Raw genomic sequence first — 13,236 nt, 5'->3', positions numbered from 1 at the left:
TTTAAGTTGGATTTTTTTCTGTTTTCAGAGCAACCAGGCTGTGTGGCCTAAAACAGTGACCTGGTGAAGGCTCAGCTTGCAGCTCTTTATCACATGTCAAATACCAAATTATACAACTCCTCGTGTGCAGGGAAAGAACAACTGAAGGAAAGCAAAATTTGGTTGTAAATCTTTATTAATAGAAACACATTCTTGCTGAAGGACTAAAGTTCAGTAGTGTAAGATCCATGACAGCCTGCACTAGGTACCACAGTTTCACTGATGGATACATAAGGATTTCATAACAGAAGTTTAAATGCCCAGAGGAGAAAATGGAAGTATGAAAGTGATCCTTGCTGTTCTGTTGCTCAGCTAGTTCAATCCTTTGACATACTTCAAACATAGGTACAGTGTGTGCTAAGTGAAAGATTGTGTAAGTAGGGCTCAGCTCTCCTGAGTAAAGTCAGCTGTGCTCTCCTATGAGTGGGAGTCTGGAGTATCCCCAAAGAGAACTTGGATTACACCTCTTTTGAGAGAACACAATTTGTGAAGTGCAGTGTGGAGCTTGAACTGGTTCTTTGTTAAAGTCTCCTTATAACAGTTTCCTTTCCTTTACAGTAACAATCACTGGGTCCATATCACAAACATTACGCTGTTTGTTACTTTTTGTATAGAAAATAATTTTTCTGGAGGATTCCTATGGTTTTACAGTAGAAAAAGACAACCAGTAACATGGCACTAAGCTAATGTGGACTGCTGGCATTGCTTTGCAGTGCCCTGGGGCAGTGGCAGTTGGGAAACAACCTGTTCATAACCACAGTACAGTTTAGAGTAAACTTTCTGTACACCTCTGAACTGGATTAAGGAGGCCAGAGGGATCTGGGATCAGCTACAGGAGGCTCAGGGTGAGGGGCATCCTGAAATAAAGTCAACTGAAACAAAGGCTTCCAGGGGAGACAGTGATGAACTGCAGTGTGGGGGGAGCTTCTCTTTTGTTGTGTTCTTGCTGTTGTTTAACAAGCACAGAAAAAAGGGTCCTTCAGTAAGGGATCTCCCTTACTGAGGTTTGATCTGTGCTATCTCAATAATGCAGTTTATTTGACCCACTGCTCCATCCCACCAGGGGCCAGTCAAACCAGACACACCAACCTCTCTGCTGCAGCCCTAAATGGAAGTAGAAAAACAATTTTGCTGCCTTGCTCAAGGCCATAAATACAGGAGCCACAGCACTGCCAGGATCCACCAGTGGAGCCCCATCTCCCACGACAGTTCCACGTTCTCCCTTTGGGTGGGATGGAGTTCTTTGGGGTTCCCATGCCAGGAGAAAGCTGGTACCTATGTTTCCTTATTTTGCTCTGTTTCAGTGCTTGCTTTGCCAACCAGGGAAGCATTTCTGCCTCAGAGGGGCAGCTTCCTTTTCCTCAGGACTGGATAGGATGTGTAGCTACAGGAATACAGGTCCACACAGCACTCTATTCTGTTAAGGCTGAACTAGAAACAGGCTAAGTGATAGCACTGAAATCAGCATTAGCTACTTCCAGTTTTAATCCTGCAGAAGAAAAGGGGGGGTATGTGCTGAGCAAGTTTACCCCAGTGGTTGATAAACACCCAGACACTGTTCACAGTGGTCTCAGACTGTGCTCCTCCTGCCATCAAGATGCATCCCAGGAACAGCACAGGCCAGCTGAGGGCATATCCCAGCCTCAGAAGCCCTATCTGCATGCAATATTGAAAGAGCAAATCTCCAATTAAAAGATAAACACTATTTCTATTTAGTGCTGCTCCACTGATTATAAGCATTTCATATGCAGATAATAGGATTTCTTTCTAATATGCTGGTTGACAGGATACAAGTTTGTTTAACTGTTCAATGGTAAATGCCATGCACAGGTGATGGAAAGGGAACAAAATCCAGGATATGGAAATGTTACCTGAATTCACTATGAAATCATGAAATCTAGTGTGGTCATTTCATTTTTACAAAATTCTTTACATTACAGAGGGTAAAACCATAAGAATTGAAGGCTTATCTTGTCATCAAGTGAGACAAGAAAGCACTGCAGTCCTCCCTCACTTCATCTTCCTCTTCTTTGGTCCAAGGTGCTGTTTCCTTTGCTTGTAGAGGTGACGGAAGTTTACAAATATCCCTGGAAAAGAAGCGAGCGTTTAGGTAGGACATCATTTTAATGCTACCAGATTAAAAAAAAAACAATAACAGAAACCAACCAACCAAACCACCACAGAAAGAAATAAATTATTTAAGGGTGTGTGTAGCACTGAAAGCTAATGCAAGTGTTGTTTTGCTGGGTGAGGCAGGAGTTGCTGCACAGGCTGTTTGGTTTGGCTGCTCAGAAGGTTGGTTTGTCACCTTGTGACACCCACTGTGCAGAGCTGTGGAGGATGAAACAGGTATTTCGGAGTGAAACTCGATTAAAGGTTGGCTTTAAGCAATGTCTTAAGGGGAGAAATCCAGTGAAAGCTCAGTTTAAAATTCCAGGTTAGCCTCTACTGAGCTGTGGATACCCAGAGTGCTGGGTGTGCCTACAACAAAGTTAAATTGTGTTTAAAAGTGTAACACCAGAAACCAAGTATATAACAAACACCTTTCTTCTTTAAGTGCACTATTTAAAGAACCTTTTGTATTGTTTCCTGGAAAAACATGACTTCATGTTACAGTTGTTATTACACTGCAATGTTTAACTGAATTGCTTTAATTTGAAATTATGTTTAGATTTCCACTAAATCATTGCAAAGCTCAAATACCACGTGAAAGGTGAAACTAAGTACTGTAAGGTTATAAATACATGTAAAAATTATTCTTTTAACCCAGGTTAATGCTGATAATTTGTTGCCAAGGTCTCCTTCATGAAGGGCTAATCAGTTCCCCTTCATCACTGACAAATTTACATGAACAAGCCACAAGGATAATGTTTAACCTCAAGCAGTTTTGTGTTGCCATGGTCCCCAAGATGCAGGAATTTAATTTTCTTTGAAAAATCTACTTATTCAGGGGGAACTGGCCTTTATATTTCCATAGTGAGAAACACAACTAAATACTTACCTAAAAACAGGGCTATAAGATATATTTGAAGCACAAATGGGAACTGGATTGTGACATTCAGTGGGTTTGGCAATCCCAGACTAAATTTCCCTGTTTCACTGAAGATTGGGATGGATTGGACGATGCAGACAGCTGAAAGCAAAGGTCACCATCATCATCAAACACAGATAAAATGTACAGTTACCCAGCCCACACCACCTATTTCAGGCTATTCCCTTCTTATTTGCTCTCTCTCATTAATTGCAGCAGTTTTGAGGCTGTTCAACATGCAGTGTGGTGGGAAGCAGCTGAGGCAGTGCAGCAGTGAACCTGCCTGGTGAGCCACTGCTCCCACACCCAGCTGCAGCCCCAGGGCCTGTGCCAGCAGCATTTACCATCCACAAGTACCCACAGCAACCAAACAGGCACAGTCCTTCCCCTGCTTGGTGTTGGGCAATGCCCAAACCTCCTCCTGCCTCCCAGACACGGGTCCTGACAGGTACAATTACAACACAACCATCAGCCCCTGCCTGTCCTCTGCAATGCTAAGCTAATGTGAAGATCTGTGAGCTTGAACAGAGGCACAGGCAATGATTCAGTATGAAAGACAAAACACCTCCTCAAAGCAAATCTATGTATCTGTTGTTCTATTTTATTATTTTTAAGTCCAGCAGCCAGGAAAAAAAAAAGTTATTTGCCCCACCTTGAATTCCTTATTTGTTAAACTGTCTTTTCTGGACATACCTTCTGACAAGCCCCCTAAGGGGTAGAGAGGGATCCAGACAGTGTAACGCAGCCAGGTCAGTGGTTTCCATTCAATTCCAATGCAGGAAAGCATGTAATAGGGATACCTACAGCCAGGGGGGAACAGACAGACATGGTTTAGAATGAGGGAACAGACACTGTTTAAAATGGAAGCTGCTACTAGGTTTAGTCTTGTGTATATACACTGTGTAGTGAATACCATTCCCAAATGGCACAAGAATATTCAAAGCATTGCTCCTATGGATGACATGGACACACAGTTATTTGGAAGCTTACAGAACTCATATTATTATTCTGAACACATGGATGAAGGCAACTGCCTGTCTGCCTAATAAACCTTTCAAAGTACTTCTTTTCCAAGAGAAACATCTCATTTAACAACAGAAATTCAAAGCAACAGAACCCTCAAGATAAAAAGCAACAGGGCAGTATTACTTTAGTCTCCAGCCTTATCCCAGCTTTGGGCAGATGGAACAACCCAGGAAGGTTGTGACAGTCCATACTCAAGGAGCTTTTTTTTACCCTCTGGGGCCAAGGCATTAATGCCACCCTTCCAGAAAGTACAAAGATGAAAATCTTCTTTACAGAGTCCTTGGCAACAACCCCATTGTTCTGTGCACACCTGCCGGGAGACAAATCCCACCGACCTGAACAGCTCAGTGATGCTCCAGAAGTAAAATATGAAGAACACCACAGGTTTGCTCTGCATTTCCTCCAGGCTTCCAAGGATAACAAACAAAACAAAATTCCTTCCAAATATCTGTTTCAGAAAAACAAATTAAGGAACAGTCACACTCTATCAAGAGAAAGGGCAAGTCTTTGCTGTCAGAACCACCCAAGATGTCTACTCTTCACACATCTGAGCACACAACTGACTCTGCAGCTGAGCTGTGACCTGCTTCTCATGAGTGGGCATCTTGCTCTGTATTTGGGCACAATCCAAGGGACCCAGCCTTAAATCATCCACCCTCGTTTTTATGCACAACCACCACAGCCAGGATAAAAAGGGCACTGGCACCAAACCAAAATCACGTATTTTTTTATCAGCTTCTTGCCTTTGCTGTCCTGCACTCTCTTAGCTGGGTGATGGAAGGAGACAGCCTGCCACAGCCAAGACTGGGAAGCATGGATTCCTGCCTCTGGAATAATAAATCCTCTAGCCCAGTGCCAGTGAAGTATCACTTATTTTAGTAAAGTCTCAAACTTGTGTGAAATAAGCATTTACTTTAAACATAAGAGCAAGGAGAAGAATTTTAAAACATCACCTGCACAACAGAAGGTATCAGAGGGGATCTGACCAGTCCTATTAGTGAATTCATGATCTCCATTAATGCCAGGGTCTGACAGAAATACATCATATCAGAAATAGTGTGGAATGTGTCATAGAAGGAATCTGCAAGACACAGGAAGCCAACCATTTTAGAGAACAAATGAATTTCCACGCTCGGGAAGCTGGGGCAGCAGCACAGCTTGTGATAACAGGATTCTGGCTGCATTTGGAAACAAACATGATGCATAATTATGTAACTTCTTTATAGGCCTTATCTTGAACTCACAGCAGTTGGGCCAGAAACTCTGCTCAAGTGCTCCATTTCACACACAGAAGGATCATGAGCTATTTCAGTAATGACTCTACCAAAAAAGCAAGAGTGCTGTACCTCAACAGAATGGATTGTTCTTGCTTCAAAACCAAAATATTCTGCCCAGATCTTTTTCAGAAACACCAGCATTGCAGTGAGAGAGACATTTTGCTCCAGCTGATTGCTTTAGGAGTGATCCTGGCAGAGCACAAATATCATCATCAAAGTACACAGCTCTAATTTACAAGAGGACACTGTTTTCTTACCCTTGACATTGTGATGGCCTTTGAGAGGCTTTTCTTGTGCTCTTTGGCAACGTGTTCATAGTTTTGTTCCTAAATATGTCTCTCTTAAAATTTTGCTATTTAGAAAGTCTTAAAAGCAACACTAAAAACCAACCCAAAACCCCCAGTGTAAACAAAACAGTGCTTATTACTTGCCTTTTCCTAAGATGAACAGTCGTACTGTCATGTTCACAAAAATCCAAGAGAATCCCAGAAACTGCACAAGATTATACATGATCAAATATCCCTTCTTTAGGTGTTTGAAAGCTGAAATCAACAATAAACACATCAGCTGAGCAGAGCACAATGGTAACACTTGTGCAAACCAGGCTTTCTGAGAATAAAGCTTACAAGGAAAAGGGAAGCTGTTGATCACAGTAAAAGGGTTCTGCCTGCTTTTACCATCTGATAGAACTCAGTTACTGCTAATTAGATTTTTTACATTCCTTAGGAACTGCAGTCCATTTTGACTAAATTTCTAATAACTCACAGTACAAAGATCCCCTCCAAGACACGCCAAGCCACTCCAAACTGCTCCCTCAGAGCTGAGGTTCTCATCTCAGTGACAAACTTTCTAAACCCCTTTACCCACTAAAAAGATACAGTTACTTACGGTCTTTTGGGACTCTGGATTCTATTTTCATTTTGTTAATCTTTTCTTCTTCCTTAAAATGAAGGATAAGGTTTTAAAGACTGTTACTGTACCTAGCAAGTCATTTGTTCACCATACTACTGCAGAGCTAGTGGGTTTAAAACTCAGCTAAGCAGCCAGTTGCTAGAAGGTATAAATTTTCACTGGCATAAAAGAGCACATTCATCATCCAGAAATTATGGTACTGTAAAAGCCAGAGGGTGTTAACCAGTTATCCTGTCTTCAGTGTGTTTTGTTCTGGTAATTAGATGCTTTTGCTGAAGAAGCCTCTGTTTTCTGTGTTAATTCTCAGTTATTAGTGTGTTGTTTCTTACACGACCCACCAGTGACCTGAAGGGAACTGAGAACATCCAGCCCAGCCTGCCCTTCCCACTGTTCCTGGCACTGCAGTGTCCCTCCCTGCTCCCAGCTCATGGCTGTGGAGAGGAACAGGGCAGTGTTTGTTGTAAAAGGGATTTGCAGGAATGTGGTCTGTTCCAGTCTCTCCCAAGTCAGTCCTGCACCTCCCTGCTGCACTGAGCTGCTCAACTCAGCAGGTGGTAGGAATGCACCAGCAGGGCCTGTCCAGTGGCTCAGGAAAGCCTTAGAAATCCTGCTTCCCAGAACAAGCACTGCCTGGGACTGTTGCCTCTGGGCTCCACATGGCACAGGGATATGATCCTCCTATGGATCAGGACACCAGGCAAGGCAAGGAGCCAGCACATGGCGCCCAGTTCCAATTCCAACCAAAACGTGCCTATTGCTGAATTCCTGCTTACAGCTTGAACAGTTTCACCAGTTCTACACAGGATCTGTATGAAATGCTACCCTTGCTTTGTGAGTGGCAGCACAGGCCACGGGTGCCCACAGGACTGACCTTCTCCTTCAGCTCCATTTCCGCGTCCGACTCGTCCAGCCAGCGGTCGAAGTCGGGGGCCAGGAACAGCGGCCGCTTCTCTTGCTTGGTGAGTCTCTCCCACCAGTTACTCTCTTTCTTCTGCACAGTGATGTTCAGCTGCCTCTGGGTCACCCTGCACACAGGCTGAGGGCAGACACAGGGGCTCACATCAGCAGAAGGACTAAGAAATGAGTTCTGAGACCGAGTTGACACCCCAGATCTCCTGACCAAGGAGGTGGGGATGACACAAACTGCAGCACAAGCATCTCTCTGCCAGCCAAGGCATGGAAGCAAAGGGCAGCCCAGTAGAAAATGGCAGCTGGGATGGTTGCAGGACTTGATGAGCAGTTTGGAAGCCTGCTCATAGCACAGCACCACTGCATCCCACCACAGACTCCAGAGCCAGCCTTCCTAGGCAGAACCCATAATCTCGGCTTTAGACCTTAGTGCTGTGAGCCACACACTTCTTCCAGCCAGAGGTAAAAACAACACTGCCAGCAGCCACAGGGATGTGTCCGAAACAGGGGACCCCACATGACATCTGCTGCAGTGAGAGGAAGAGTTCACAGCCTTAGGGAATACCTGGAGACAACAGTGTGGTCATTGTCACCCCTCTGCACAGTGACAGTCCAGCATCTCTCCAACCTTACAGCCCATGGCATTGTCCTCTTGGAGCCCACCCTTGCTGCCCCCATCACATCCCTCTGCACCTCAAGGCTGCTCTGGGTGGCACTGCCTGTCAGACCAGCTGAAAGTGCTGCAGCAGAGCCAGGAGCTGTGTCCTTAACTGAGCACGTTGCCCCAGCACTGCCCTGTCAGGGCTGGCTGGATGCTCCTCAGACATCTGAAGGCTGCAGCTGTAATTTACAGCTGCTGTGCTTCGTCCTTGCCTGCCAGAGGCTCCACCTCACTGCTGGCCAGCCTGGCACCAGCCAGGGGAACTCATGGTACACATCAAATCTAAAGGAGAAAACCTTGGACTGTGATACTTCCCAGTCCCAACCATCTGTGGTTGCACAGAATTCAGTCTGTTCTCCTCCAGTCCCCCCACAGTGACTCATGGTGACTCACAGACTTTTGGAAGGAGGCAGCTCTACAGAGGCAAGGACTCGCCTTCCAGGCCTGGCTCCCAGCAGAGCCCACAGCTGCCAGCACAGGGGACAAGCACAGGCAGTGACAGGCACCTCTCCCACACTGGGGGCCAGGCAGGTGACAAAGTGGTGGCCAGACCTGGAACCAGGAGCTGTTCACTGTCTGCCACCACAGGTGGCAGGAGCCACACCACAAAGCTGCCTGCTGGCAGACCTTGGGAATTCACCCTCCGGCATCTCCTCCCTTTTTGGAGCAGCAGAGGTCAATGGTGGCTCTATCCCCAAGTCAGCCAGGAACAAGCAGCACAAATCCTGCCCTGGTAGCACAGCCCAGAGTTCTCCTTTTCCCTGACAGCTCTGGGAGGCAAGGACAGACCTTCCAGCCACCTGTGAGCAGCTCAGAGGGACGGCTCTTCCAGGCAAGCTCTCTCCTGTCAGGCTGCAACAGGGATTAGGGGAACATTTCTGCAACAGGAGCCACAATGTCTCACAACCTAAGAAACCTGCACAAGCCGGAAAACATGAGTTCTCATGACTTTCTGCCTTTTGTCAAAGCTGCAAAAGAAGCCATAAAACATCACACTGACACTTTGCAGCACAGTGTTCCCCTGCTCTCCAGTCAGGGTTGCATCAGACAACACATTGCTGGATTCTCCCATTATTTTGCTGCTTTAAATCTTTAAAAAAAACTTAAAACTGCTGTTTAACAAGCCATACAAGCAAGGCCCTGTGTCTGTTAGAGCTGATCCATGGGAGCACCAGCTCCAGTGAGGTGATTTGCAGTAAGACAGGAATGTGGCTGAGCACTGGGATGGAAGAATGCCACAGATAACTTGGAGTTTGCAACAGTTATGGAGTCACCAGGAAAACCTAAAAGGCATATTATGGACACAGCACACAGCCAGTTTCCTTTCAGGAGTTAGAAAAGTAAAAATACCTACTTTAGGCTCGACAGGCTCAAGGAACTCGATCTCAAATTCGTAGATGTTGTCCCCTTTGGCACCATGACCCTGAGCTAAAAGACAAGAATCAAGTCAGTGTGAAGGTCCCAGACAGTTCCACACACCCCACCTGCACAGGAGGCTTCACACACAGAAATATTCAGCAGTTATTTCACAGCACTTCCCCCACCTTGCTGGGAGATAAGAGGAAACCACAAGACAATGGGGAAGACACCAAGAGCCCAAAATGTGGCTTGGAGGGGCAGAGCAGGAGTCGGCAGCTAAAGCTGCTGTAAGTCTGCACCCCTGGAAAAGGGTCCTTGCTGCAGGGAGGCAGTGTCAGATTCCCAAAAGAGGGATTCAAAAGGCTGTTCATGGCTAACTCAAATCCAGCTGAAATCTCCTGCCCTGGGGGATTCAGGCTCTGCACTGGTGAAAGAGCACCCAGGGAGAGGGGTGCCTGCTGGGCTTGTAGGATTGATGTGGGGAGGCCCTCCCAACAGCAAGAAATGAGGTAATTCCTCATTTCCCACACTGGTCTTGTCCCCAGAAGGGCTCCAAACCCCTGCACTGTGTTTAATTCCCACCCTTCCACGCTGTAAACTGATCCCAAAGTGAAGACGGTGCGGAACACCCCCTATCAAATGGCCTGGCTGCAGCACACCAGGGAGGCAGCAGCTCCTGGATGAGGCATCTTAAAGAAATTCAGGAGAAATAAAAGAGAAAACCCAATAAAAGCAGTGACAGCAGGTCCACAGCACTACCCAAACATGCCAACCAGCACCAGCTCCACAGTACTGGAATGGGCAGCTGTCCAGCTGCCCAAAAAACATCTTTGAGGGCAAGATCTGCTTTACCTTCCAAATGGAGCCCTAGTTCCTGATGTGGAGGCTCGATAACAGTTGCACACAAGGTCTTTGTGAAAGGAAAAGCTGCTAGGAGTTCTCTCTGGGGTTTGGCTGACCAGGAAGGATATATGGAAATTCCACTAGGATTTAAATATGGGGAGGCTGGGGTTTTCTTGTTAGATAAGATAGGGCTTGATGTAGTTCCCAGGGCTGGAACACAGAGGGCTGTGGGTGGGAGCCTGACAGATCCCAACATGCCTGTCAGGGAGGCTCCTGCCAGGATGGGGACCAGGCAGCTCATGGTGGGGACACCTGGGACAGCAGGGAGGGGGCAGGCTGAGACACCCCCCCCCAGTGAAACCCCTACCTCTGAAGTGCAGGACATTGTCGGTGATGGTGATGTCCGGGTTCTGCAGAGGGAGGACGTGTGTTAGGTGGCAGCTCCCACGCCCACAGGGGTCAGTGCACCCACCCACCCACCCATGGGGGTCCTGTCACCCCAGGCCAGCACAGCCCTCCCCGGACCCTGAGCACAGACCCCACCACTGCTGCTGCCTGTGGGCAGGGACAGCCCCCGGGGAGGTCCCCAGGTGAGTCTGCCCGAGGGTCCCACAGGTGTGTGTCCCTAGGTGTCCCCAGGTGAGTGTCCCCAGGTGAGTCTCCTCCCTTGCAAGTGACTCCCCCCTGAGTGTCCCACACGTATCCCCCTCCCCACAGGTACCCAGGTGAGTCTCCCCCGCTCCTTGCAGGTGAGTCCCTCCAGGGTATCCCCAGGTGTCACTCCCCCTCAGATGCTACGAGGTGTCCCCTTCGGGAATCTCCCCACAGGGGTTCCCAGGTGAGTCTCTCCCCCCCACCCCTTGCAGGTGAGTCTCTCCCAGGTGTCCCCCCTCCGCAGGTGCCTCCAGGTGTCCCTCTAGGGGTGTCCCCCCACGGGGGTGTCCCCCAGGTGTCCTCCCGCCGGCTGTCCCGCAGGTGTCACCCCCCGGGTGTCCCGCAGGTGTCCTTACCCAGCTGTCCCCCTCCGAGTGTCCCCTCACGGGGGTGTCCCCCAGGTGTCCTCCCGCCGGCTGTCCCTCAGGTGTGTCCCCCTGCGTCCTCCCTCTCCGCAGGGGAGTCCCTTACCCGCCCCCCCCTCCCCGCCAGGTGTCACCCCCCGGGTATCCCGCAGGGGTATCCCGCAGGGGTGTCCCCCCGCCGTACCCGCACGTCGCTGAGCTCCACCCTGAGGAAGATCTGGCGGTGCCGCTGTGCCCAGTGCACGTGCGGCCTCAGGCTGGGCCCCGCCATGGTCCCGCACCGCCGGGGGCGCTCCCCGCGCCTGCGCACTGCGCGCCCGCCGGGGGCGGCGCCCGCTGCGCCTGCGCGCGGGGCGGGGCGGGGGCGGCCGAGCCCCCTCAGAGCCCTCAGAGACCTCGGAGCTCTGAGCCTGCCGTGATGGGGAATCGCAGCGTCGTTTCGGCTGGAAAACCCCTCCCAAACCGAAAGCTTGGTGCATTTTCATGCTCTTGATTACATTTGTTGAGAAAATAAGGCGGAAAATAAGAGGAATTTATTGAGAAATTAAGGAGAGTTTGGGAGCAACGTAATATATGTGTGTACATATATGTGTATATATATATGTAGATAGATAGATAGATAGATAGATAGATAGATAGATATGTAAAAAGAATTACTATCTATAGTGGTACTCATGCTTAAAAAGTTCATGGAAAAAAATTACATGTAGAGAGCATTATCAGTTTTTTAATGTGTGAAACTTGATCAAAACAAAGTAAACGAGTAGCCCACAGCAGGTTTTAGAGTACAGTGTCCTTGGAAAGAGGGCACTAGTGTGTTAGTGTAAACTGTTCCCTCAGCACTGACAAGATATCTGTTGAATGTCTGCAAGTGCCACATCTCTATGGCTTTTAAATCCCCCCCGGGGATGGGGACCCCACCACTGCCCTGGGCAGGTCTTTCCAATGCTTTACAACCCTTTCAATCAAGAAATTTTCCTAATATCCAACCTAAACCTACCCTGGTGCAACTTGAGGCTGTTCCTCTTGTCCTGTCCTTACATGGGAGAAGAGACCGACCCCATCTCAGCCGTGACCAGGGGAGGAGGATAGAAATGTAGAAAATGCCAATCCTGTGTGCTCCAACCTCTTTAAACTCCTACACTGCAATTATTATGTGCCCCGAGACCTCCAAGCACTGGCACAGGCTGCCCAGGGCAGCTGTGGGTGACCCATCCCTGCAAGTATCCAAGGCCAGGTTGGCTGGGGCTTGGAGCAACCTGGGATAGGGGAAGGTGTCCCTGCTCATGGTTGGAACGAGATGAGCTTTAAGGTCCCTTCCAACCCAAACCATTCCATGATTCTGTGATAAAAAGACTAAAAAGTGACAGCACTGATTACGGTGATACTTCCAAAAATGATGCCCCTTGCTCCCTCAGCAGCTCATACAAGAGCCCTTTGCCCATGGCCATCCTCATTCCAGCAGCAAATCCATTCTCCCTCCATCCCAGCTTGGCACGAGCTCTTCCAGCCTTAGGGTTTTCTGTGTGAATCTCCACGTTGGTGGGAGACACAGGCCCCGTGCCCCAGCCTGCCCTGGATGGAGGATTCCCAACCTCTGCCACTGCTGGGGCTGTGCGGCTACTGCAGAAGGTGGGCAGAGCTGTAGCAATGATCTCCAGGCTGCTTGATTTGGGAACACAAACCCCAGATACCCTTTGGGGCAGCGGGTGGGGAAAAACAGCGTTCAGGTCCCAGTGTGACCCAGGAATTCCACCTGCACCTGCATTTACCAGGGGGCACCTGCAGCGAAGTTGTTTTTTCTGGTTTATAGGGGGGCAAAAAAGACTTCACTTGACAAAACGGGGCTTTGGTTTGGAAATTCAGGTGCAGAGAAATGAGTGGCTGAGGGGTCACTGGAGCCTGCGCGGTGTTTTGGGGCAGTCACTGCTCTGGAGCCTGGGAATGTTTGGGGGGCTCACTGCTTTGGAGCCCGGTTGTGTTTTGAGGCTTCACTGGAGCCTTGAGGTGTTTTGGGGGCTCACTGGAACCTGAGGAGTGTCTGGGGACTGACTGCTCTGGAGCCTGGGGGTGTTTTGGGATGTCTCTGGAGCCTGTGATTTGTGGGCTCATTGGTCTGGAACATGTGGATGTTTTGGGGGCTCATTGCTCTGGAGCCTA

At 48.6% G+C, this 13,236-nt stretch overlaps 1 protein-coding gene across 1 annotated transcript; it reads right to left on the bottom strand.

Moving 5' to 3' along the window:
• Positions 1 to 157: 157 nt before the first annotated feature.
• HACD3 (3-hydroxyacyl-CoA dehydratase 3) lies at positions 158 to 11,397 on the bottom strand. The gene is made up of 11 exons (XM_064669244.1): positions 11,261 to 11,397; positions 10,425 to 10,467; positions 9,210 to 9,283; positions 7,157 to 7,321; positions 6,262 to 6,313; positions 5,805 to 5,915; positions 5,050 to 5,177; positions 4,432 to 4,544; positions 3,764 to 3,870; positions 3,041 to 3,172; positions 158 to 2,126 (listed from the first exon to the last, which is right to left on the bottom strand). Exons 1-11 carry the CDS (start codon positions 11,345 to 11,347, stop codon positions 2,050 to 2,052), a joined length of 1,089 nt encoding a protein of 362 aa, XP_064525314.1. The 5' UTR covers positions 11,348 to 11,397; the 3' UTR covers positions 158 to 2,049.
• Between the last annotated feature and the right edge of the window lie 1,839 nt (positions 11,398 to 13,236).

The sequence above is a fragment of the Pseudopipra pipra genome, chromosome 12 (genome assembly GCF_036250125.1).
Source record: "Pseudopipra pipra isolate bDixPip1 chromosome 12, bDixPip1.hap1, whole genome shotgun sequence".
Classification (NCBI taxonomy): domain Eukaryota; kingdom Metazoa; phylum Chordata; class Aves; order Passeriformes; family Pipridae; genus Pseudopipra; species Pseudopipra pipra.
The sequence above is the reverse complement of the archived record's forward strand: the minus strand, read 5'-3'. Positions and strand labels throughout refer to the sequence as shown.